At 35.9% G+C, this 27,494-nt stretch overlaps 1 protein-coding gene across 4 annotated transcripts in view; it reads left to right on the forward strand.

Annotated features, from left to right (window-relative positions):
• Positions 1–27,494, forward strand: part of Cdh19 (cadherin 19) — a 126,963-nt gene that overhangs the window by 62,574 nt on the left and 36,895 nt on the right. For all 4 annotated transcript variants that reach the window (XM_036202392.1, XM_036202395.1, XM_036202394.1 and 1 more), the window contains 2 exons: positions 8,683–8,802; positions 20,371–20,535. In XM_036202392.1, the coding sequence (XP_036058285.1) occupies positions 8,683–8,802; positions 20,371–20,535 (285 nt within the window). The remainder of the gene's footprint in view (positions 1–8,682; positions 8,803–20,370; positions 20,536–27,494) is intronic.

A 27,494-nucleotide genomic window follows, 5' to 3' on the forward strand; every position in this document is an offset into this window, starting at 1 on the left:
AGTAAAAACTACAAAGTAAACTCTCAGAGAGAAGTATTGTAATAATAGTCATGTTTGGCAAAGACCTGGTCAGCTTATTTGGTGACTGACAATAGCTGTAGGATGTAAAAAAGTTATGGCTATCTCTTAAAGTGTAAGCTATAAAGGTTACAAGCAAAGAAATTAAACCAATGAAAGATTTAAGAAAAAGGGAAATATTATGTGTACTCTTTTGTATGATTAATAATATGTACATATAATTAGTCAGTTAACAGCATTTTTTGTTAGTCACCTGAATCTCAGGACCTATATATAATTAGTCTACTCAGCCTAAAATCTTGCATTAAAAACTGGTGTAGAAATAAATACAAAGTGTTCATTGTTATTTGAATCAGAGTGGGAAGGTGCTAAAGGAGGAAGCTTAGGGCAACATAGGTGCTATTGCTCACTTGAAAGACTAAGATAGACAAAGGCCAGACATTTGAACTATCACTTCTGGTTCACTATAACTCTTCTGAAGAGTGTTGATACAACAAAGCCAGGAACCTGCAATTCCACTCTGTAAACGTTCTACCAAGACATTTTGTCTGGCTAATATTCATCTTGTCAGTAGCTAAGGATGGTAAGGGGTAAGACCTCTAAGTCTCTATGGTTGACATGGTACAATAGATCTAGTATGAAGCATATTTTAGTATGTTTCTATTCATAAAATTTGTACAGATAAGCAAGGCGGAGGTGGCACACACCTTTAATCCTAGCACTTGGGGGACAGAGGCATGTGGATCTGTATGAATTCAAGGCCAGCCTGGTCTCCAAAGCATGTTCCAGAAAAAGTGCAAAGCTTCACAGGGAAACCCTGTCTTGAAACCCCCACAACCCTCCCCCCAAAAAATATTGTACAGTTAAATAAGAAACCATCTTCTAGACTATCCACAATTATGTGTGCCTATAAGATTGAGATGAAATCATGAAAGTACATGTACACATAAAATGGACATGCATAGTAAATGGGGAGAGTCATAGTTGTTTTTGGACAAGTTTACAAGAGACAGCCAATTCATTCAAAAGGCAGTGATTCCAGAATGCCTTGAATGATAGTTTTCTCTAACAGAACCCTTAGTTCTGGTAGGTTGATCTTCTGAATTGATGACTGCTGTATACTCACATGGACTTTTGCTACTAGTGACTCTCAATACTTTGCCTTCATCCTTTCTTATTTCTGTCTTCTTGATCTCCTTAATTTATCTTATTACTGTAGGTAGAATTTTGAGAACTATATTGAATAGATATGGAGACGTACAGCCTTTTCTTGGTCCTAATTTTAATGGAAACACTTTGAGTTTCTTTCCATTTGATGTTGGCTATTTGTTTGTTCTATATTACCTTTATTATATTTAGGTATGTCCCTTATAGCCCTAATCTCTTCAAGACTCTATCAAAAAGGAGTCCTAGATTTTATCAAAGATTTCTCAGCATCTAATGAGATGATCATGCATTTTTTTTGTCTTTCATTTTGTTTATGTGGTGGATTACATAGACAGGTATTCATAGTTTGAGCCATGCCTGAATCTCTGATATGAAGCCTACATGATCATGGTAGGAGATTTTTGATATGTTCTTATATTCCATATACATGTATTTTATTCAGTATTTTAATATCTAATTTAATGAGAAAACTTTCTATAATTTTTTTCTGAGTCTTTGTCTGGCTTGCAAAAAAGGGTAACTATGGGCTCATAAAATAAATTTAGCAAAGTTCCTCTGTTTCTATTTTGTGAACGAATTTATGGAATATTGTTATTAGCTGCTCTTTCAATGTTTGATAGAATTCTGCAGTATACCCTTCTGGCCCTGGACTTTATTTTTGGTTTTGAGATTTTAGTGACTTTAATCCATTTCTTTGGAAGATATAGACATATTTACATTATTTGTCTGGCCTTGAATTAATTGTGGTAAGCAGCATCTTTTGAGAAAAGTATCTATTTCTTCGAATTTTTCCAATTTTCTGGAATACAGATTTTTAATGGATAACAAAATGATTCTTTGTATTTCCTTAGGCCTCTTGTTATTTGCCTCTTTTTGTTTCTGATTTTGTTAATTTGCATATTATACCTCTCCCCTCTAGTTAGTTTGGATACGGGTTTGTTTATTTTGTTTATTTTCTCAAAGCACCACCTCTTTGCTTCATCAATTCTTTTTATTTTTCTCTATTTAGTGATTTCATCCCTAAGTTGACTATTTCCTGCTTTGAATTCTGCTTGTGTGTGTTTGCTTCTTTTTGTTCTAGATCTTCCAAGTATACAGTTATGTGACAATTATGAGGTCACTCTAATTTCTTCATGAAGGCAAGTGGTGCTACAAACTTTCTTCTTAGTACTACTTTCATTGTAATACTTTCAAGTTTGAGTATTGTTGTACATCCATTTTCTGTAGCATGAATCTTAAAGGTACTTACTAATAAAAACAATCCCAGAGCTAGGTATTGAGTTAAAGCTGGTAGATCAGAGAAGCAGAACAAGCCACAGCCACCTCACCTTTCCACTTCCTCAGCTGATTCTGTTTCATGAAACTAGAAGCTTCTGAGTCCTCATCCAGAATGAATCTCAGCTGAACTGCTGTTCAAAAGCCTAAAAGCTTAACCAGCTAAAAGCTTCTAGTTTCTGGTCTTCATGTCTTATATACCCTTTGGCTTTCTGTCATCACTGCCTGGGATTAATGGCTTACTTCCTGGGATTAAAGACATGAGTCACCATACCTGGGTATTTCCAGTGTGGCCTTGAACACACAGAGATCCACGCCTCCAGAAGGCTAGGATTAAAGGTGTGCATGCCACCATTTTCTAGCTTCTTTATCTAGTGGCTTTTCTGTTCCCTGACCCCAGATAAGTTGACTAGGGTACATAATATTTTGGGGAACACAATACCACCACATTTCATTGCATTCTAGGATATATTTAACTTCTCTTTTTATTTCTTCTTTGACCCAATCATAACTCAGTAGAGTTGCTCAGTTTTCATGAGTTTATAGGCTTTCTGTTATTTCTGTTTTTGTTGAAATCTAGCTTTAATCCATTATTCTCTGATAAAATAGAGAGGGTTATTTCAATTTTCTTGTATCTCTTGATACTTACTTTGTCAGTGAGTATGTGGTCAATTTTGCAGAAAGTTTCATGAGGTGCTCAGAAGGTATTTTCTTCTGAGTTTTGGTGAAATGTTCTATAGATAGCTTCATGCACATTTTCATCATAATATCTGTTTGTTTCATTATTTTTTTGTTTATTTTATATTTAAACTACCTGTCCATTGGTAGAACTGGGGTATTGAATTCTATCATTTTAATGTGGTGGGTTCAGTGAATGATTTAAGCTTTAGTTAGGTTTCTATGACAAATATGGCCACTATTGCATTGGGCATAGCTGTGAAGAATTAGGATGTCATCCTGGTGGATTTTTACTTTAATAATAATTAAATGTTCTTCTCTATGTTTTTTGATTAAATTCAATTTGATATCTATTTTATTAGATATTAGGGTAGCCACAGCAGCTTGTCTGTTAGGTTCATTTGATTGGTAAGAATTTTTCAATCAGTTTAGTCTGAGGTAATATCAATCTTTGATTTTGAGGTGTGTCTCCTGTTTTCATACCATTCTGTTAATCTGTGTCTTTTTATGGTGAATTGAACCCATTGATATTGAGAGATATTAATAACCAGTAGTTGTTGTTGGTCATGACAGTGTGTGTGTGTGTGTGTGTGTGTGTGTGTGTGTGTTCCTTCTTCAAATATTGCTGTTGTGAGATTATCTATTGCCTGAGTTTTCCTGACTATAGTTAACTTGCTTGGGTTGGAGTTTTCCAAAGTACAAGAGACCACAGATGCTATTGTATCAAGTAAAATTTTCAATTATCATAGATAGAGAAAACAAAATATTTCATGACAAAGTAAAATTTAAACAATATCTATCAACAAATCTAGCCTTACAGTAGGTACTAGAAGGAAAACATAAACCCAAGTGTATTTTTCATGCTTGAGTCTGTACTTTCTGTTCAGATATGAAAATTTTCTGTCTGGATTCTCTCTGTCTGTGTTTTTTTTATTGTTAACATTTCAATTTTCATGTCTTAAATAGTTTCCTTCACCTGTCTGTTTATTTTTACATTCTTTAAGGGATTTGTTGTTATTCTCCAATAGCTGTTTGTATTTTCCTTAATTTCTTTAAGACATTTATTCATTTTCTATTTAAGCACCTCTAGCCTCTTCATGAATTTCTTTTTAAAAGTCATTTTATTGTGTTTCATCTGTGCTTGAATATTCAAGTCTTGCTGCTATAATATGGCTGGAATCTGATGTTGCCATATTACTTCGGCAATAGACTTAATTACAGATTAATATTCTGAAATCCAATGTTAGTGCTTAATATATGTAAATAAATACTTGTTCTAAATTACTGATTCCTGTGTTTTTGAAAATTAAATGATAAACATTTCATTAAGCTTCTTAATGTAATAGAATCTCCTTAACTTTCTTTTATAAAGTTTTTCCATTAAGGGATTGTAATTATTAGAATTTTATTTATTCCCTTCCAATATATGCTTGTAAATTTGCTATCATTTTGTTAAATATATGGTATTAGTATTTCCTTTTGAAAAATAGAACAAAGTAAAACCCATAGGAGGCAGAAAAGTTGTTTTTTTGGGGGAAAATATGTTAGGATTCACAAGTAACATGATCACTGTTGAGGTACACACACACACACAAAAAAAAAAACCCCAAAACAAAACAAAACAAAAAAACCAAACAAAACAAAAGAAAAAAAAAACAATTAAAGAAAATGACCAGTAATTTGAACACAACAGAATAGGTAGTTTTTGATATAGAAATGGGGAAGGAAACTAATGTAAGTGTATTATAAAAAATTAAATATATTTTTAAAAAGTGGCTATGGTTGGATTTACAAACCCAAGTTTTATTTCTTATTATCTGATAATTTTCATCCAAATAAAAATGATTTTTTTCATTAGTACTTTGTGTACTAATTTTTTACATCTAATTAATTTCCACATTGATAATTTTCAAAATAGGAAGCAAACATGGACATTTGTAGAATGGAACCATTTGACACATAATTTCTAGAAATATTGTTTCTATACTAATTTGTCATTAAATTAAGGCAGGAAAAAAGTTCAAGTTTGAGTGACAGCTAGTCAGAATCCCCTTTAATATCTATCTAGATTATTTACCTGATATACATTTTCAGAATGAAAAACATACATGGAGTTTTAATGCAGATATGTACACACATATATGATGTATATGCATAATAGTATGCATTTATGCCTAATAATAATTACAGAATATTTATGCTGCATACACACATATAAAATGTCAGTTAAATTATGTAGAATACAGTTATTAAAATTTCTTGTTTTATTTAACTAAAACAAAAATCCATCATGCTATTTTCCCTCACCTGCTTCCTATCTCTCTTTATATATTTTTTTCCTTTTTTCTTCTTTTTTATTTATTATATTTGTGTTTTAATTTTACACATCAGCCATGGGTTCCCCCATGCAGGAGCTACAGAATGTTACAGGAATATTCCAAGATATTATGTTGGGCTGACAGTTCTGGGCCTGGGACTGACATTCATTCTTCTTTCTCATGCTTAACTCTTTCATTCCCCTCTTTTCTTTTTTTTTTAAAATTATATTTGTGTTTTAACTTCAAACATCAGCAATGGGTTCACCGGTCCTCCCCACTCCCGCCTTCACCCCTACCTTTCCCCCAGCACCTCCCCTCTATTCCCATCTCCTCCAGGGCCAAGACTCCCCTAGGGATTCATTCAAACCTGGTGGATTCAGCACAGGCAGGTCCAGTCCCCTCCCTCCAGACTTAGCAAAGTGTCCCTGCCTAAGCCCAAGGTTCCAAACAGCCAGCTCATGCTATACATGTCTGGGTCCCACTGCCTGGGCACCTCCCAAATAGTTCAAGCAATTCCAATGTCTCACTAATCCAGAGGACCTGCTCCAGCTGGGGACTCCACAGCCCTTGGCTCACAATTCATGTGCTTCCATTCCTTTGGCTATTTGTCCCTGTGTGCTTCCAATCTTGGTCTCAACAATTCACACTCCTACAGTCCCTCCTCTTTCTTGACAATTGGACTCCTGGAGTTCCACTTGGGGCCTGGCGGAGGATCTCTGCATCTGCTTTCATTAGTTATTGGATGAGAGTTCCAGCATGACTGTTAGGGTGTTTGGCCATCTGATCACCAGACCAGGTCAGATCAGGCTTTCTCTCGACCATTGCCAGCAGTCTACAGAGGCAGTATCATTGTGAATTTCTGTGGACCTCTCTAGAACTCTGCCTATTCCTGTTCTCATGTGGTTATCATTTATCATGGTCTATTATTCCTCATTCTGCCTTTCTGTTCTTGATCCAGCTGGGATCTCCTGATCCCCTAAGATTTCTTTTCCTCAAACCTTGCCCTTCATTACTCCCACTGTCATCTAGGTTGTTCATGTAGATCTCATCCATTTCTCTGTCATTGGGCAATCCCTGTGTCTTTCCTAAGGTACCATTTTCTAGATAGCCGCACTGGAGTTATGTAGCAGTCTAGTCATCTTTGTTTTATATCTAGTATGCTACTATGAGTGAGTACATACCATGTTTGTCCTTCTGAGTCTGGGTTACCTCACTCAGGATGATTTTTTCTAGATACATCCATTGGCCTGCAAAACTCATGACGTCATTGTTTTTCTCTGCTGAGTAGTACTCCATTGTGTATATGTAGCATATTTTCTTTATCCATTCTTCAGTTGAAGGGCATCTATCTTGTTTCCAGGTTCTGGCTATTACAAACAATGCTGAAATGAACATAGCTGAGCAAATGCCCTTGTGGTATATTGAGCATTCCTTGGGTATATGCCCAAGAATCCTATAGCTGGGTCTTGGGGATGATGGATTCTCAATTTTCCAAGGAAGCGCCATATTGATTTCCAAAGTGGCTGTACAAGCTTGCATTCCCACCAGCAGTGGAGGGGAGTTCCCCTTGCTCCACATCCTCTCCAGCATAAGCTGTCTTCTGTGTTTTTGATCTTAGCCATTCTGTCAGATGTAAGGTGGTATCTCAGATTCATTTTGATTTGCATTTCCCAGATAATTAGTGATTTTGAGCAATTCCTTAAATGTCATTCAGCCATTTGAGCATCCTCTGTGGAGAATTCTCTGTTTAGTTCTATAGCCCATTTCTTAATTGGACTGTTGGGTATTTTGATGTCTAACATCTTGAGATCTCTATATATTCTGGATATCAGCCCTCTGTCAGATGTGGGGTTGGTGAAGACCTTTTCCCATTCTGTAGGCTGTCGCTCTGTCTTGTTGACCATGTCCTTTGCTCTACAAAAGCTTCTCAGTTTCAACAGGTCCCATTGGTTGATTGTTTCTCTCAGTGTCTGTGCTACTGGTGTTATATTTAGAGAGTGGTCTCAGGTGCCAATGCATTCAAGAGTACTTCCTACTTTCTCTTCTATCAGGTTCAGAGTAGCTGGATTTATGTTGAGGTCTTTGAACTACTTGGACTTAAGTTTTGTGCATGGTGACAGATATGGATCTATTTGTAGCCTTCTACACATTGACATCCAGTTATGCCAGCACCATTTGTTGAAGATGCTTTCTTTTTTCCATTGTACATTTTTGGCTTCTTTGTCAAAAATTATATGTTCATAGGTGTGAGTGTTAATGTTAGGGTCTTCAATTCCATTCCATTGGTCCACATGTCTGTTTTTATGCCAGCACCAAGCTGTTTTTATTACAGGAGCTCTTTAGTAGAGCTTGAGGTCGGGGATTGTGATGCCTCCAGAGGTTGTTTTATTGTACAGGATTCTCTTGGCTATCCTGGGTTTTTTTGTTTTTCTAACAAACTCATCATAGTCATAGTATATATTTTCAGACTTTAAAATATAATGGGTTTCATTGGGAAAGAGGGTCTGATCTTATGAACTTGTATTTTGCTGGAAAAATTCATGAAGCTGTCGGTTAAAAGACTTGACGAGTTTACGCTATTCTTTTCATTCTTATACACAATGAATATAAAATTTCAATAAATATGATGTTTTCATGTGTGGAAATTTAAGGTTTATAGGGACACAAGCCAAAATTCAGTATTTTAAAGTAATTATTTGAAATCTTTTGATGTTTATAGTCAGTGTAAAAATAACTATACCCATACATTGAATTTTAATAATAATAATGTTTACCTTATGTATGTGTTTCATTTTTTATTATTTTCCATATTAAGTGGATATTTACAAAATTAATAAGGACACTTTTTTCAATATTCTTTTGATATTCTTTCTACCTCATTTCAATAATGTTTAACAATGATTTTCAATATTATATTTTTGAGCTACAGACAGATTGAACCTTTAAATTTTTTTTTTAGGTTCCTCCACTCATCATATATCTTGGAAAGATCATAAACAATATGTATCAAGAATTATTTAACAGTTCATTTTATTAATTACTAATAGACAAGTACAATTATCAGATTTTGTGGGAATGAGAACTAATTATATAGTTATATTTTCTTTTTTCTTTGTTAAATACTACAATATTTATCAGTGGCCATTTTGCTTGTTTTACTTAATTAAATTTATTCTTGATTGAGACCCAAACCTGAATTTACTGTTAATATTTATTTTCTACTTAGGAACCTTTGTCATCAAGGTGACAGCCAATGATGCTGATGACCCTGCAACTGGTTATCATACTCGAATCTTATACAATTTAGAACAAGGACAACCATATTTTTCTGTTGAGCCAACAACAGGTATTTATGAATTAAAACAAATGAAACTCTCTGTGGTTCTCAAGTGGGAAGGTGTGAGTACATATCGTCTGGATTCAAAGATGTTTTCTGTAGATGTCATATTTCAACATTCAGTGTGATACCATTCCATAATATTTAATTTTACTTAGACTTTAAACAGTGTTTCTATGATTTAGATATTAGAGTTTACATATGATGTCACAGAATATTTATATGTTTGATATAAAATTTATGTAATGATATTTATAAATATACTAGAGAAAAAAAGAGCAAGAAAATTTAAAAATACTAGAAGACATTGCCAGATTACAAGACCAAATGTCATTTACCAAAAAAACTGATAGTACCTTTAAAGTTCCTAACTGTAATAGACATCAGGGAACTGAAGCTGTAAACCAAGAAAGACATATCTACATTCCTAACCAGATGTCTAGGAGTCACTGTATATTATACGTGTGGTATCATATGGTAAAGAAGTCTCTTTAAACAAAGCTGTGTATTTTGTACATTTTTGTCTTTAAGACAGGGTCATTTTATATTTTTAAACAAAGTTTATTTACCATTACAGTTCCTGTTTGTATTAATCACTTGAACATCCTTGACAAAAAAGAGTAATTTATGTGTTTCTTTTATATATTGAACATATATTGAACATGGGTATAGGACAAAGAGTTGAATAGCTGGGTCTTGAGTGAGGTTGATTCCTAATTTTCTGAGAAATCCTCATATTGATTTCCAAAGTGGCTGTACAAGTTTGCATTCCCATCAACACTGGAGGAGTGTTCCCCTTGCTCCATATAATCTCCAACATAAATTGTTTTCAGTGCTTTTTAGCTTAGCCAATCTGATGGGTGTAAGATGGTATTAGAGTCATTTTGATTTTCGTTTCCCTGATGAATAAGGATGTTGAGCAATTCCTTGAATGTCTTTCAGCCATTTGAGTTTCTTCTGTTTAGCTCTATAGCCTATTTTTTAATTGGACTGTTGGGTATTTGATGTCTACTTTCTTGAATTTTTTATATGTTCTGGATATCAGCCCTCTGTCAAATATGGGCTTGGTGAAGATCTTTTCCCATTGTGGAGACTGTCATTTCAACTCACAACTCCAGGGAAGCTACCTAGTAAAGAGGACTATAAGAAAGACACAGGGTTCACCCAATAACAGAGTAATAGATGAGATCTACATGAGAAAACTGGGGGTGGTGGGGTAAGGAAGGGCAGGGGTTGGGGGAAAGATAGCTTAGAGGAGAGGGAGGTCCCAGCTGGATCAGGAGCAGAGTGGGAGAATAGAGAGGAGCATAGCATTATGATTGAAGACCCCAGGGGAATAGGAAGAAGCAGAGTGTGAGAGTAGTCCCTAGAAATCCACAAAGAGAACAGAGTGTGCCTGAGCTGACCTACTCTGGTGATTGGATGGCCAAACACCCTGGCTGTCATGATAGAAGTCTCCTCCAGTGTCTGATGGAAGTGGATGTAAAGATCCATGGCTGAGCCCCAGAAAAACACAGGGACAAATAGCTAAACTAGTGGAAATGAATGAACTGTGAACCAATGGCAGAGGAACCCCCATGGAACTGGACCAGGCCCTCTGGATAAGTGAGACGGTTGATTAGCTCGAACTGTTTGGGAGGCACCTAGGCAGTGGAGCCAGAACCTGTCCTTGGTGCATGAGCTAGCTTTTTTGGAGCCAGGGGCCTACACTGGGACACTTTGCTCAGCCTTGGTGCAGGGAAGAGGGGACTGGACCTGCCACTGCTGAGTCTTTCAGGCTGGTCTGACTCCCCAGGGAAGACCTTGCCTTGGAGGAAGTGGGATTGGGGGATGGAGGGACAAGAAGGCTGGGGGGTAGGAGGAGGGAGGCTGGGAGAATCTGTGACTGATATGTGAAATTAAGTTAACTATAAAATAAAAATACTATTAAAAGTTGAAAGATTAAGAAAATAAACAAACAAGCAAAAAGATTCAATTTCATAGTTAATTTCCCCAAAATTTTACAAATAAACGAATGAACAAACTTTTGGTTATTATTAAAATTAAAAGGCTTAATTTTAAAAAGTACATAATGTATTTTGTTAAACACTTAAATATTTATTTTTATGGATTCAATTGGGGTATGTTGATGTTACTCTTTGTCCAGGGTCTTTGAGGATGGAATAAATTATGGAATATGATGTTTTCTTGTACTTTTATGGTAACAGTCTATCTTCTCTAAAATATTATTCATATATCGTATTATTCAGAATATGAAAGAGAGATGCTGCTTTATCCAATACAGTATCTTCCTTTTGAAAGACACTTTTCTTTTAAAAATATTTTCTAATAATATATTTTGAACTTGCTTCTCATCTTTCAACAAGTTCTAGAACCTTTTTACCTCATTACTATCCTAACCCAAATTTATTGTTTCTATCTCTTTCTCTCTCTCTCTCCCACTCCCCCTGTCTTCAAACAAATAAGAAAAGTAAAACCAAAACAACCAAAAACCCTGAAATGCAAAACAAATGAATAAGCTCAAGTACAGCCCATGCCAGTTAGCAGAACACAAAGAAAAACACCTACCCCATGAACTGTCCCTTACACAAGGTTAAGATCTCAAAGTCCCAAACCATTGTCATCCCTTCCTACCAAATGGGCCCATGGAGTCATGCCCCTGCTACCACCTCTTGTAGATACTGCTCAGGTTCAGACTATGTAAGTCAGAAGAAAATGTGTGTGCCATGCCACCCAGAAGAACAGCTGTAGACAATACAAATCAGAAGAACTACAATGGTGCAGGCCATACAAGTCTGAAAAACATACCACATCAGCCAGAGGGTAAAAAAAAGTTGAAGTTAGGTAGAGACTCAAAGCTGGCCCAGAGAGCACACTGACTTCCAGAACTCTAGACTGGAGCCATCTGTTTACATCTTCTACTCTCTCAGTGCCCACATAATACTATCTCCCTTCCCTATTGTCATTTTCCACTCCCAACTGATGGAATAAAGGCCACTCTGGCTGAGACTCCCTACTTGAATCGAGGTCACACCTGCTGCCAGAAATCCAGGTCACAAATACCAGAAGACCAAAGAGGATACAGAAAAATATCCATCAAAGACAACTTAGAAATCAGTACCTAGACCTACAATCACCCAAAACACAGAAGCCATGATAACAGTCTATGAACAGAATGAGCAACAATCAGAAAAATGTGTTACCCCAGAGTTCAACAATACTATCACAATATTAGTACTGAATACTCCAACACAGTAGAAGTACAAGAAAGTGACCTTAAAAACAACTTTATGAAGATGACAGAGGTCCTTAGAGAAGAAAAGGAATAGATACCTCAAAAAAATCCAGAAAAAAACATAAACAAATATTTGGAGAAAATTAGTAAAATTGTTCAAAATCTGAAAATGGAAATAGAATCATTAAAGAAAACAATGAGGGAATTCAGGAAATGTAAAATCTAAGTAAGTAAACAATATACAAGAGATATAAAAAAGAATCATCAGAAATGAATACATAAGATAAAGGAGACAGCTGCATCTTTCAAAAGAAAATGTTAAATTAGAAAAAAAAATTCTGGCACAAAACATCCAGGAAATCTGGTACTCTCTGAAAGACCAAACATAAGAATAATGGGAATAGAAGGTAAAAAATTCTATTTGAAAATTGATCTACCTTAAGAATACTATTGGAGATATATCCAAAGGTTGCTACATTCTACCACAATTACACCTGCTCACCTATGTTCATCACAGCTTTATTCATAATAGTCATAAACCGAAAACAACCTAGATGTCGTTCAACTGAAAAATAGAGAAATAAAATGTGATACATTTACACATTTGTATTACTCAGCTGTTAAAATGATATCATGATATTTCCAGGCATATTCATGGAACTAGTAAAACTCATCCTGAGTGATGTATCCCAGACACAGAAAGACAAAAATGGTGTGAATTCACATACAAGTGGATACTAGCTGTAAAATAAAGATTAATCTTGCTATAATCCATGGATCAGAAAGAACAAGTATAAAGGAGAGCTCAAGGAGATGGGGGATGCATGTATATCCTGAGAAATGAAAATAGAATAAATTTTTTGAGTGAAATAGTAGAATGTAGGGATGTAACAAGAGAAATTTGGGGCAGGGGGATGAGTAGAGGGAGAGAACATTGTGAGAGATGACAGAAATTAGGGGGCACTTCTAGGCCTATGAAGAAACCTAGTATAATGTGTAAACTCCCTGGAATCTAAGAAAGAGACTCCAGTGAAGACTCTTAGTAATGGAGTACATGGAGCCTGAACTGGCAGTCTTCCACAACCAGGGAAGATATTTCTGTGGACAGATGAGGACAGCTACACAGCCCCAAAAGCTTCTACCCAAAATCTGTCCTGCATGCAAGATATTCTTGAGTAAAGGTGGTACAGAAGTTGTGGGAGTTGTTGATCAATGACTGGTCCAACTTTAGATTCTCTGCCTCTTCTTCTTCAAAGAACTTAAAACTTGAAGAAAGAAGTTTGAGGAAGACATCCATTAAGGGCTGAGTACCCTAATGTCTCTTACTTTCTAGACATTGTCCAGCTGTGGATCTCGGTTTTATTTTCCATGTTCTGCAAAAAGAAACTTATTTCATGAAATATAAGCACAGCACTGATCTATATGTATAGCAAAGTGTCAATAGGAACCTTTCCATTGCTATGTTTCTTTATCCAAATGACATTAATAGCTTTTCCTCTAGACACTTGACCTATCTATGCAATTTCAGATATGGGTTCAATCTCATGGAGTGGCCCTTATACCCAATTTTATAATATGGTCAGTTACTCTCATAACATTTAGACTGCTATTGCACCAATATATCTTTTAGTCAGTTTGCTATTGTAGGTCACCAAGGTTTTAGTTGAATAATATTGATGATTACCTTTATCCTATGGTTATATGTAGAGTATCTTCTATCATCATGAATACTATTCAGCAGATGTGAGGTTTCTAGCAATGAGTTGATGTTCTTGTATTTGATAATGTTAGTGTTATCTTCAGAAAAATGACTCTAAAGAGGTTGTAGAGAGCAACCCATAATCTTTCAAAAGAGTGATATTTAGTGCCCTCATGAGACTTCTTTGGCCAATGGTTAACATGATGCAATCTACTATTGGCACTGAGGGTTTTACTTGGGTAATTGTTTCCACTATTACATGTTGTCTCCATTTAGATTCCTTTGATATGTGTACATGTTTTCAGAAGCTTCTACAGTGTTAATTTTCAACTTGGCTTTTCAAATAAACTTACTGTTAGTTGTAACTCCCCATATTCCATCTTTATCCTTTTCTCCCATTCCCTTCTTATTTAATCTTCCTATTTCTGATTTATCTTTCCACAACACTATATAGTATTTTCCCTACCTTGGGAGATCCTCTGCTCCACAGTGGTCCTTAACTAGGCATATAATACCTGTCATTATTTAATTTTAGTGCTCACATAGAAATTTTAAAGGTAACATCCACCAATAACAGACAACAAATGATGTTTATCCTTTGGAGACTGAGTTACCTTACCATGCATGATTATTTTTCCAACTTCAACCATTATCTGCAATTCTTATATTTTTTCTAGATAGCTAAAAATATTTCATTGTATAAATGTACCCCATTTTAACTATCCATTCATCAGTAGGTGGAATGCATTTCTAATTATTATGAAAGGAACATTAATGAATATGGATAAGCAAATATATATGTTGCATGTTTTTTTTAGGTATACATGTTAAAGAGTGGTATAGAGATTGATTGATTACCAGATCTCTGAGGAACCTACAAATTGATTTAGAAATGGCTGTACCATTTTGGAATCCAACCAGTGATAAATAAGTTTCCTCTTTTCCTGTATCATGTACTATCACTTGTTTCATTAATATTAAAATATCAGTACTTACTTCCTTCATAAATCTTTGTAAAATGTTAAATTTTTGCCAGGCATTATATCACATGAAAAAATTTTTAAAGTTTGTCCTTCGAACATTTTAAATACTTTTAAAAAATGCAAAGAAGTCATAAACATGGGGTTTTGTTTCATAGACGTTACAAATGTCTAATAAGTGTATGGTTATCAATAAATACATATGCTTAATTCATCAATAACTACCAATTGAACATGAAGGACAAAATGAGAAAAAGACAAAGAAAGTAACTTAAACTTTCTTGTGAAGGACAGTTTGCTGAACCAGGATCATAAGCTAAGTCTTGGGGAAGGAAAAACAGAGTAGACTGGCCTAAATCATGGAGCAAATATAAAAGAAATTCCTTCTTAAATTGGGAAAAATTAAGGCTACCAAAACAATTGACTGGCATCTGCTATAATATTGTATTAAAAGTATAGTCATATTTAGTGATCTGATAACAATCATAAAAATAATTAGTGCTTACTTTTACCATTATTATTGTTCTCTGTTTTTATGGCTAATAATAAAAGCACAATGAGGGTTATATCATGGGATGCTTAAGAAGTTAGCTGGAGACATTACATACTCATTGCAGGAAAGATCCACCAAGATGAAGTTTCAATTCTGAACATTTATGCCACAAACACAAGGGCACCCACATAAGTAAAAGGAACATTACTAAAGCTTAAATCACATATAAAACCCCACACATTAATAGTGGGAGACTTCAACACCCCACTTTCACCTCTGGACAGATCGGCCAAATTGAAACTTAACAGAGACATAATAGACTTAACTGGTGTTATGGCTCAAATGGACTTAATAGATATCTACAGAACATTCCACACAAACAAAAAAGAATATACCTTCTTCTCAGCACCCTATGGAACCTTCTCTAAAATTGACCACATACTTGGCCACAAAGCAAATCTCAACAGATACAAAACAATTGGAATAACCTCCTGTGTTCTATCAGACCACCATGGTATAAAGTTAGATTTCAACAACAGAAAGAACTACAGTCTCATGGAAACTGAATAATGCTCAACTGAATCACCAATGGGTTAAGGAAGAAATAGAAAAATAAATTACAGACTTCCTAGAGATCAATGAAAATGAATATAACACATACCCAAACTTATGGGATACTATGAAAGCAGTGCTAAAAGGGAAATTCATAGCACTGAATGCCCACATAAAGAAGCTGGAGAAATCTCACGCTACTGACTTGACAGCACACCTGAAAGCCCTTGAACAGGAAGAAGCAAAGTCTCCCAGGAGGAACAGATGCCAAGAAATTATCTAATTGAGAGCTGAAATCAATTAAATAGAAATAAAGAGAACAATACAAAGGATTAATGAAACAAAGAGTTGGTTCTTTGAGAAGATCAACAAGATAGACAAGCCTTTATCCCAACTAACCAAAAGACAGAGAGAGCATCCAAATAACAATATCAGAAATGAAAAGGGGGACATAACAACAGACAATGAGGAAATCCAGAGAATCATCAGGTCATAGTTCAAAAACCTCTACTCCACAAAACTGGAAAATCTAAAAGAAATGGATAATTTTCTGGATAGGTACCACATACCTAAATCAAGTCCAGATAAACTATTGAAATAGTCCAATAACCCCTAAGGAAATAGAATCAGTCATTAAAAGTCTCCCAACCAAAAAAAGCTCTGGACCTGATGGTTTCACTGCAGAATTCTACCAGATTTTCAAAGAAGACTTAATACCAATACTCTTTAAATTGTTCCACAGAATAGAAGCAGAAGGAATATTACCAAACTCCTTCTATGAGGCTACAATTACCCTGATTCCTAAACCAAACAAAGATGCAACAAAGAAAGAGAACTACAGACCGATCTCCCTCATGAACATTGATGCAAAAATACTCAATAAATTTCTGGCAAACAGACTCCAAGAACACATCAAAACAATTATCCACCATGATCAAGTAGGCTTCATCCCAGGGATGCAAGGGTGGTTCAACATACAAAAGTCCGTCAATGTAATACACCATATAAACAAACTCAAAGGAAAAAAAAAAAAAAAAACACGTGATCATCTCACTAGATGCAGAAAAGCCATTTGACAAAATCCAACAGCCCTTCATGATAAAGGTCTTGGAGTGATCAGGAATACAGAGAACATACCTAAACATAATAAAGGCCATCTACAGCAAGCCAACAGCCAACATCAAATTAAATGGAGAGAAACTCAAAGCAATACCACTAAAATCAGGAATAAGGCAAGGCTGTCCCCTCTCCCCATACTTATTCAATATAATACTTGTTCTAGCCAGAGCTAAAAGACAACATTAAGAGATTAAGGGGATACAAATTGGAAAGGAAGATGTCAAGCTATCCCTATTTGCAGATGACATGTTAGTATACATGAGTGACCCCAAAGATTCAACCAAGGAACTGATACAGCTAATAAAATCCTTCAGCAACATAGCAGGATACAAGATCAACTCAAAAAAATCAGTAGCCCTCCTATATATAATAGACAAACAGGCTGAAAAGGAAATCAGAGATACATCACCCTTTACAATAGCCACAAATGATATAAAATACCTTCGGGTTACACTAACTAAGCATGTGAAGGACCTTCATGACAAGAACTTTAAGTCCCTGAAAAAAGAAATTGAAGAAGATGTCAGAAAATGGAAAGATCTCCCATGCTTATGGATAGGCAGGATTAACATGGTAAAAATGGCGATCTTATGAAAAGTAATTTACAGATTCAAAGTAATTCCCATCAAATTACCAGAACAATTTTTCACAGATCTGGAAAAAATAATGCGCAACTTCATATGGAAAAACAAAAAACCCAGGATATCCAAAAGAATCTTGTACAATAAAACAACCTCTGGAGGCATCACAATCCCTGACTTCCGGCTCTACTATAGAGCTACTGTAATAAAAACAGCTTGGTACTGGCAGAAAAACTGACATGTGGACCAATGGAATGGAATTGAAGACCCTGACATTAACCCACGCACCTATGAACATATAATTTTTGACAAAGAAACCAAAAATGTACAATGGTTAAAAGACAGCATCTTCAACAAATGGTGCAGGCATAACTGAATGTCAATGTGTAGAAGACTGCAAATAGATCCATGTCTGTCACTGTGCACAAAACTTAAGTCCAAGTGGATCAAAGACCTCAACATAAATCCAGCTACTCTGAACCTGATAGAAGAGAAAGTAGGAAGTACTCTTGAACACATTGGCACCAGAGGTCTCTTTCTAAATATAACACCAGTAGCACAGACACTGAGAGAAACAATCAATCAATGGGACCTGTTGAAACTGAGAAGCTTTTGTAGAGCAAAGGACATGGTCAACAAGACAAAGTGACAGCCTACAGAATAGGAAAAGGACTTCACCAACCCCACATCTGACAGAGGACTGATATGCAGAATATATAAAGAACTCAAGAAATTAGACTTCAAAATGCCCAACATTCAAATTAAGAAATGGTCTATAGAACTGAACAGAGAATTCTCCACAGAGGAAGTTCAAATGGCTGAAAGACATTTAAGGAATTGCTCAACATTCCTAATTATCCAGGAAATGCAAATCAAAATGACTCTGAGATACCACCTTACACCTGTGAGAATGGCAAAGATCAAAAGCACAGAAGACAGCTTATGCTGGAGAGGATGTGGAGCAAAGGGAACTCTCCTCCACTGCTGGTGAGAATGCAAGCTTGTACAGCCACTTTGGAAATCAATATGGTGCTTCCTTAGAAAATTGGGAATCCATCTCCCCCAAGACCCAGCTATAGCATTCTTGGGCATATACCCAAGGAAGGCTCAATCATACCACAAGGGGATTTGCTCAGCTATGTTCATATCAGCTGTTTGTAATAGCCAGAACCAGGAAACAAGATAGATGCCCTTCAACTGAAGAATGGATAAAGAAAATATGCTACATATACACCATGGAGTACTACTCAGCAGAAAAAAACAATGACATCATGAGGTAACCCAGACTCAGAAGGACAAATATGGTATGTACTCACTCATAGGAGGATACTGGATGAAAAACAAAGATGACTAGACTGCTACACAACTCCAGTGAGGCTACCTAGAAAAAAGGACCCTAGGAAAGACTCAAGGATCACCCAATGACAGAGAAGTGGATGAGATCTACATGAACAACCTGGACAACAGTGGGAGTAATGAAGGGCAAGATTTGAGGGAAAGGAAGCTTAGAGGAGCAGGAGTTCCCAGCTGGATCAAGAGCAGAAAGGGAGAATGAGGAGTAAGAGACCATGATAAATGAAGACCACATGAGAACAGGAATAAGCAGAGTGCTCATGAGGTCCCCAGAAATCCACAATGATATTTCCTCTTTAATCTGCTGGCAGTGGTCGAGCGAAAGCCTGAACTGACCTAGTCTGGTGATCAGATGACTAAACACCCTAGCAGTCGTCTTGGAACTCTCATTCAATAACTGATGGGAGTGGATATGGAGATGCTCAGGCGGACCCCAGATGATGTTCCAGGTGTCCAACTGTCGAGAAAGCGGAAGGTCTGCAAGAGCGTGAATTGTTGAAGCCAAGATTGGAAAAAGCACAGGGACAAATAGTCCAATGAATGGAAGCACATGAATTATGAACCAAAGTCTGTGGAACCCCCAGCTGGATCAGGACCTCTGGATAAGTGAGACAATTGAACAGCTTGATCTGTTTGGGAGGCACCCAGCACAGTCTGTGGGACCAGGATCTGTCCTTAGTGCATGAGCTGGCTGTTTGAAACCTTGGGCTTACACAGGGACACTTTGCTCAGTCTGGAAGGAGGTGACAGGACCTGCCTGTACTGAATCCACCAGGTTTAAATGAATCCCCAGGGGTGCCATGATCCTGGAGGACATGGGAATGGAACGGAGGGGCTGTGGGGAAGGTGGGGGCCAGAGAGGGGAGGACAGGGGAAGCCATGGCTAATGTTTAAAATTTAAAACACATAATAATAACGAGAAAAAAATTTAAAAAAAAAGAATTTCAGTTAGTGAAGCCTCAGCAAGGTCAGAAGCAAAGTGTAGAAATATTCAAATTGCTGACGTTTGTTATAGCTCTAAATACATGGAAACAGTTCTTGACTCATTCTGAGAATTCTTGTCTATTTTAAGTCAGGCAACTCTTTGAGAGAATTTGATTGAAATCTTTAGAAGACTCTAAGATTCTGATCAAGCTTTATGTGGTCAAACCTATCTCATTACATTGGTAGTGCTTGTTTTGTTAGCTATAGCAGGGATGTACAAATGTGTTGATAGTTGTATTTTATAAAATTTTATTTTTATTAAATTGAGCTTAAAAAAAGCAGTTAGCTGGGACCTGGGATTGGTACAAAAAAACTAAAAAAAAAAAAAAAAAAAAAAAAAAAAAACCTTACAAAAATATACAAATAAAAACAAAAGATAAAGACAAGAAGTGGAGAGCAATAGGGAGGTATGGGTAACTGGGGGAATTTGAAGGACTTCTAGGAATAAATATGATCAAAATATATTGAAAAATGTATCAAATATCTAATAAACTATTTGTTAATAAAGCAAAACAAGAAAAAGTTACCTATAAGTAATCCTAATGTGATAATAATTGAAATTGTGCTACTTTTTCTTAAAGGAGTCATAAGAATATCTTCTAAAATGGATAGAGAGTTACAAGATACATACTATGTAATTATTAAAGCCAGAGACATGCTTGGTCAGCCTGGAGCCTTGTCTGGAACAACGACGGTATCAATTAGGCTGTCAGATATTAATGACAACAAGCCAATATTCAAAGAAAGTAAGTAGAAAGTTTCTTGAATTTCTATTATGCTTTAAATCATTTGAATATGCACAGATGTTAAACTTTGCTTTTTATACAGAGTGTTACAGCAGCATAAAATTTATATAAAGTAAATGTGCTAAATTTATACAGTAGAATTGCTATAATTTAATATAAAAACATGAAATAGAGCTGGAATAATATGTCTATATTCTACTGTTGTGGTCACAAATTACCACAAACTGACAACTTATCCATTATCTTTATAAATTTTTGTATGTGTATCACTAAGCTATAACCAAAATATCCCAGAGTGTGTCCTCTATATTCTGGGCATAATCCCCTTCCTTGCTCATAAGATTTTTTATATTGTTCAGTTGTCTGTCTAGACAGTACTGGACTCTGTTTCTTTCTTTTCTTTTCTTTTTTTTGCTATTAATCTCTTGCTTTTTTATTATTATTATGTGTTTTAATTTTATACATCAGCCATGGATTCCCCTGTCTCCCCCTCCCGCCCCCATCCCCACCATCCCTCCAGCCCCTCCCCTCCATTTCCATGTCCTCCAGGACCAAGACACCCCTGGGGATTCATTTAAACCTGTAGATTCAATATAGGCAGGTCCTGTCACCTACTTCCAGGCTGAGCATGTGTCCCTGTGTAAGCCCAAGTTTCCAAACAGCCAGCTCATGCACTAAGGACAGGTCCAGGTCCCACAGTCTGGGTGCCTCCCAAACAGATCAAGATATTCAATTGTCTCACTTATCCAGAGGGCCTGATCTAGCTGGGGGCCATTGGTTCATAATTCATGTGCTTCCATTCGATTGGCTATTTGTCCCTGTGCTTTTTGCAATCTTCAACAATTCACACTCTTACAGTCCCTCCTCTTTCGCAACAGTTGGACACCTGGAGCTCCACCTGGGGCCTGGCCGAGGATCTCTGCATCCACTTCCATCAGTTATTGGATGAGAGTTCCAAGACAACTGTTAGAGTATTTAGTCATCTGATCACCAGACTAGGTCAGATCAGGGTTTCTCTTGACCATTGCCAGCAGTCTACAGAGGATATATCATTGTGGATTTCTGGGGACCTCTGGAGCACTCTGCCTATTCCTGTTCTCATGTGGTCTTCATTTATCATGATCTGTTTTTCCTTGTTCTCCCTTTCTGTTCTTGAACCAGCTGGGATCTCCTGGTCCCCTAAGCTTTCTTTACCTCGAACCTTGCCCTTCATTACTCCCACTGTCGTCCAGGTTATTCATGTAGATCTCATCCATTTCTCTGCCATTGGGTAATCCCTGGGTCTTTCCTAGGGTCCTGTTTTCTAGGTAGCCTCACTGGAGTTATGTAGCAGTCTAATCATCTTTGTTTTACATCTAGTATCCTCCTATGAGTGAGTACATACCATAATTTGTAATTCTGAGTCTGGGTTACTTCACTCAAGATGATTTTTTTCTAGATCTATCCATTTGCCTGCAAACCTCAGGATGTCATTGTTTTTCTCTGCTGAGTAGCACTCTTTTGTGTATATGTAGCATATTTTCTTTATCCATTCTTCAGTTGAAGGGCATCTAGGTTGTTTCCAGGTTCTGGCTATTACAAACAATGCTGATATGAACATAGCTGAGCAAATGCCCTTGTGGTATGATTGAGCCTTCCTTGGGTATATGCCCAAGAGTGCTACAGCTGCGTCTTGGGGGAGATGGATTCCCAATTTTCTAAGGAAGCACCATATTGATTTCCAAAGTGTCTATACAAGCTTGCATCCCCACCAGTAGTGGAGGAGAGTTCCCCTTGCTCCACATTCTCTCCAGCATAAGCTGTCTTCTGTGTTTTTTATCTTAGCCATTCTGCCAGGTGTAAGGTGGTATCTCAGAGTCATTTTGATTTGCATTTCCTGGATAATTAGGGATGTTGAGCAATTCCTTAAATGTCTTTCAGCCATTTGAACTTCTCTGTGGAGATTTCTCTGTTCAGTTCTATAGACCATTTCTTAATTTGAATGTTGGGCATTTTGATGTCTAATTTCTTGAGTTCTTTATATATCCTGGATATCAGTCCTCTGTCAGATGTGGGGTTGGTGAAGACCTTTTCCCATTCTGTAGGCTGTCGCTTTGTCTTGTTGACTGTGTCCTTTGCTCTACAAAAGCTTCTCAGTTTCAACAGGTCCCATTGATTGATTGTTTCTCTCAGTGTCTGTGCCACTGGTGTTATATTTAGAAAGTGGTCTCAGGTGCCAATGCATTCAAGAGTACTTCTTAATTTCTCTTCTATCAGGTTCAGAGTAGCTGGATTTATGTTGAGTTCTTTGATCCACTTGGACTTAAGTTTTGTGCATGGTGACAGACATGGATCTATTTGCAGCCTTCTACACATTGACATCCATTTATGCCAGCACCATTTGTTGAAGATGCTTTCTCTTTTTCATTGTACATTTTTGGCTTCTTTGTGAAAAATTATATGTTCATAAGTGTGCTTGTTAATGTCACATGGCTGTTAGCTGGACAAGTCTTAAACCGTAAGTTGCCTGCTAATTCTTGAGTCACCAAATATCTCAGAATCATCTAGTGAAGTAAATATTTCTTGCCCTGACATTTCAATGCATAATGTGAGTCAGGGTAAATTCTCTTTGTCAGTGCTACCTTATTAGCAATTAAATTCTGTCTGCAAGCGTGATTCTTTTGGCTATTTCAAGAAACATATTCATGGAGTCATAGGAAATTGGCATATTTACATTTTTAGAATTGATTCTGCACTTCTAAACCATAATTTAACTTAAAATTTTAGTTTTTATTCTTTAGCAGGATAAGATTATATTTACTGTGATTATTTATTGTATATGTTAAATCACATGAAATTTCATTGTTTTCCTTTTTCTAGGAAGTCCCTCCTTAGGAACAAAAATACATTTTTAAACATTTTTAAAAGCATGAACAATTATTAATTATCATAATAAAATGACACTTGGTAAGAATTGAACAAAGAATGAAGAGAATAACCAATATATTCATCAGCCATAGCATAATTTTCTGCATGTTGATTATAGATGTAGAGAAATGAAATGCAATGCCATTTTATTTGGCATTTAATTTTTATATTGTTAAGGTTTTTTCTTTTTATTTTGTCACTTATGTCTTTTATTTGTTAGTTTCTTCTGTTTTTCTATTTTTAAAACCTAGTCTCACTGTTGCAGCTCGAGTTTTCTCCAGTGTCCACATGGCTCCTGCAGCTGCTCAGACCCTAGGAACCACACAGAGACTTTTATTACTTATAAACTGTAAGGCCACGACAGGCTCCTTGTTATCTAGTTCTTATATCTTATATTAACCCATTCCTATTAATCTGTATGTTGCCATGTGGATTGTGGCTTACTGATACTTTACATCTTGTTTCTCATGGTGGTGGTAATGGCTGGCAGTGTCTCCTTACATCAGTCATACTACTCCCCAGCCTTCTCCTCTCTCTTTGGCCTTTCTATATTTCCTTTCCTGTTACTGGCCAATCAGTGTTTTATTTATCAATCAATTAGAGAAACACATTCACAGAATACAGAAAGACATCCCCAACACACTCTGTATGTCACAATGATTTCCAACTCATAGCTACTCTGCTGCCTCTATTATCCAAGTACATAGAATACTTCATGAGCTATATCACCTGGGAAAACGACCTTTTGATTGCCTATGCAATTGCTCTCTCCCCTTTTTGCATTCTTCAAAAGTGTTTCTTTTTGCATTTTTCCCTATGTAGAACCATCTGCATTGAGAGGATCGGCACTGTGTGTAGTTGTTTCCTTGTCTTGGAATTCCAATCAGCAGTTTTTGATGTGCTGAACTTTCAACTTTGACATCTTTCATTGATTCATTAGGATACAATTAGGTTGACAGTTACAGTGAATTTTAATGTGTAAGCACATACAAAATTCCCATCTCTAAAGATTGCTCTACTCAGGCAATACTCATCTATCCCATGTGTAGTAAATCTTCTAGTTTAACAGAAGAAGATTATGTAGTACATAATGACACTGAACCACAAACAAACACAGAATACATAATACTGGTGACATTAAACTATAATGTAACTTCTTCCTTTGTAGACATTCCATATTTTATGATGTGGCATTTTTTTTTCAAATTAATGATAGCGTCTTACATAAACTTCAGATCTCTTATTCTTTGATATTTCCCTTATCAATTAATAACAAATTCAAATTTCCTATTGCCCAGGCAGAAATTTTATGTTTTCAAATCATACATGACAATATATGAAAAAGTAATCATCTATCTAATACTAAACTCTAACAAACCCATTTCTAATCTAATTTCTTAATTTGCTCAAATTGATGTTTGTTACAACAAATTTCTAATCTTTGATAATCTGTGAGCAAATTAGAATACATGTATTCATACCCACACATCATACCTTATCACACACTCTCTCTCACACATGCACACATACATGGATACACACAAACACATACATGTACTACACATAAACACAGACACACATATACTCACACCCACCACCACACAAATATGTAGACAATGTATATGCTTCATACACAAACATGCAGATAAATACCACAAATTCCCACCACACAAATATATCTATGTACACATCTCATGTCATTATCACCTGATAATGGAAAATAATCTTCTAAAGATCTTCAACCATTCATTTTTATCTTCTATTTCTAAGAAAAAAAACTTGAATAGTCTGAGACTTCTGACCTACTTTTAAAGTGCTTAAGTGCTTCCCACAACTTCACTTCTGTCTTTGGTTCATGTCAATCCCTTCATTTCTCCTCTCATCACAAGGGGTTCTCATCTAATTTTTATGCAAATGCCTTTGATCTACTTTTCCCTATTCAAAGCAGCCTTAGTGAAAATGTTAAATGTGCAACAGATCTTCTCAACATAGTGTTTCATGTTACTCATGAAAACATCAAATCCTTGGTATAAACGGATCTCATGTAATGCTCAGAAATGGTCTGTCATTACTGCCCTGTCCATGAGAACATGATTCAGACTCTATCATTTTACCCCTCTTATGTTCTTAAAACACTCAAGACTTTGCCTTTTTGTTCTTACTAGAATTTTCTTTCCTCAGATATCATTTACTTCAATTGATATAAATAAACTTATCAACTATGAATGCACCCTACATTATGAAAAATGTAAAATGGTCACTCTATAACAAACCTTAGCACTTACATGTATTATGGCTATTATCGGCTTTGAGTTCAAGGCCATAAACTAAGGAAAGCATCTGAATACAATCATATTATTACACGATTCAAGGAAAGGGCTTTGTAAGGAATCTATGCTGAGATTATATTTGTATTTTTTTTTAATATAAAGCAAAATTTACAGAAAAAAAAGTGCTGGTAGAGGAAAATATTTCATTGTTTCTAATTTGAAACTTAGTAGCTTAATATATACTCTATAATATATAAGCCAAAAGAAATTCCATTTAATTTTAAAGACTGATTTTTATTAGATGTATTGTAGTTGGAAGTTTTTGTGTGTCCTGGCCTGCTGGTGGTTGGGACAAATCTATCGCACTCACATCCCCCAAGTAAACACACAGAGGTTTTCATTAATTAAAATTGCTCACCCACTAGCTCAGGCTTACTACTGACTAGCTCTTACACTTAAACTCAGCCCATATCTTGTTAATCTGTATGTTACCACATGTCCTGTGGCTTTCCCTGTGTGCTTTACTACATGCTGCTCCCTGGAAGGCAGCCTGGTATCTATTGACTGAGCCTTCCACTTCCCAGAATTCTCCTTGTCTGCTTATCCCACCTATACTTTCTGCCTGTCACTGGCCAATCAGCATTTTATTAAACCAGTGTACAAATATTATTCCATAGCATTTGCCCATTTCTGTTTAATTAAAAAGGAATGTTTTAACTTTAACGTAATAAATTTGCATATAACAAATAGTTATCAAGCAAGAATTACAGTTACAATATCTAGTCTATTTGTATTTGGCAAAATTAAAGAAAATATTCCGTCTATCCTATGTTTGTGAGTCTAAGGTTTCATATCTAATTTATCTTTTATTATATCCAAGGAAAATTATAACTATCTAGTCTCAACTACATCAAAGACCCCAGAAGGATATATTACATAAGTAAACAAGAAGTGAATTATAAGCAACTTCCAAAAATCTAGAATTATAGAGACAGTGTGCTACCTGGATAGTTACCTAAAGTTCCTGTGCAACACTAGGGTATCCATTCTTCAGCTTGTAAGCCTAGAGTCTCTCTGTCACTTCTCTGTGTGTCCTGTATAATATCTGGAAGTTTATTGTGTGAAGCAAGAACATGAAGGACCATCTCACCTTGCAAAGTTCAGTGTTCACATTTCTATGGGTACTGCATGCCCAGTTGAGACAATATTTTGTTAATCATCCCAGACAAGAACAGTTTCTTGCCCAAATGGGTATTTTTGCCAAGAGAAATATTAACTCCATATGGAGTGTCTTCAGTGCCCATCTATCTCTTTGAAGTAAATCAGAACTGCCTGGAGCAGATGTGTCTTAGTGTTCAGAAAGTCTAAGTTTTTTTTTTGTTGTTGTTGTTGTTTTGTTTTTTTGTTTTAAACTTTAAATGCCATAATGTGTAGGTCTTTGAAGTATTTGGAGATTGCCTGCCTAACTGAATTATATCTATGTATACCTAGAAAACTTAACATGACTATATGTTTGACTATCATAGAAGACTAATTACTATTTTTTTAACATTGGTAAAATAGACTTTTATGTACTTTGTTGAGTCAGAATGTTGTAAAAAAATATTGCTAAAGTAGATACCAAGCAAAACAGAAGGTACTTTAGAAGTCCAGTTACCTTGGAGTTTATTTAAACTAAGGAAAAGGTCATGTTTTCATGCAATACATACTTGGCTCTTTAAATAACAATTGTGACAAACAGCAGGAACAATTAGAGAATGCTGCACTTGTGATCCATACAAA

This window comes from Onychomys torridus, chromosome 11 (genome assembly GCF_903995425.1).
Source record: "Onychomys torridus chromosome 11, mOncTor1.1, whole genome shotgun sequence".
NCBI lineage: Eukaryota > Metazoa > Chordata > Mammalia > Rodentia > Cricetidae > Onychomys > Onychomys torridus.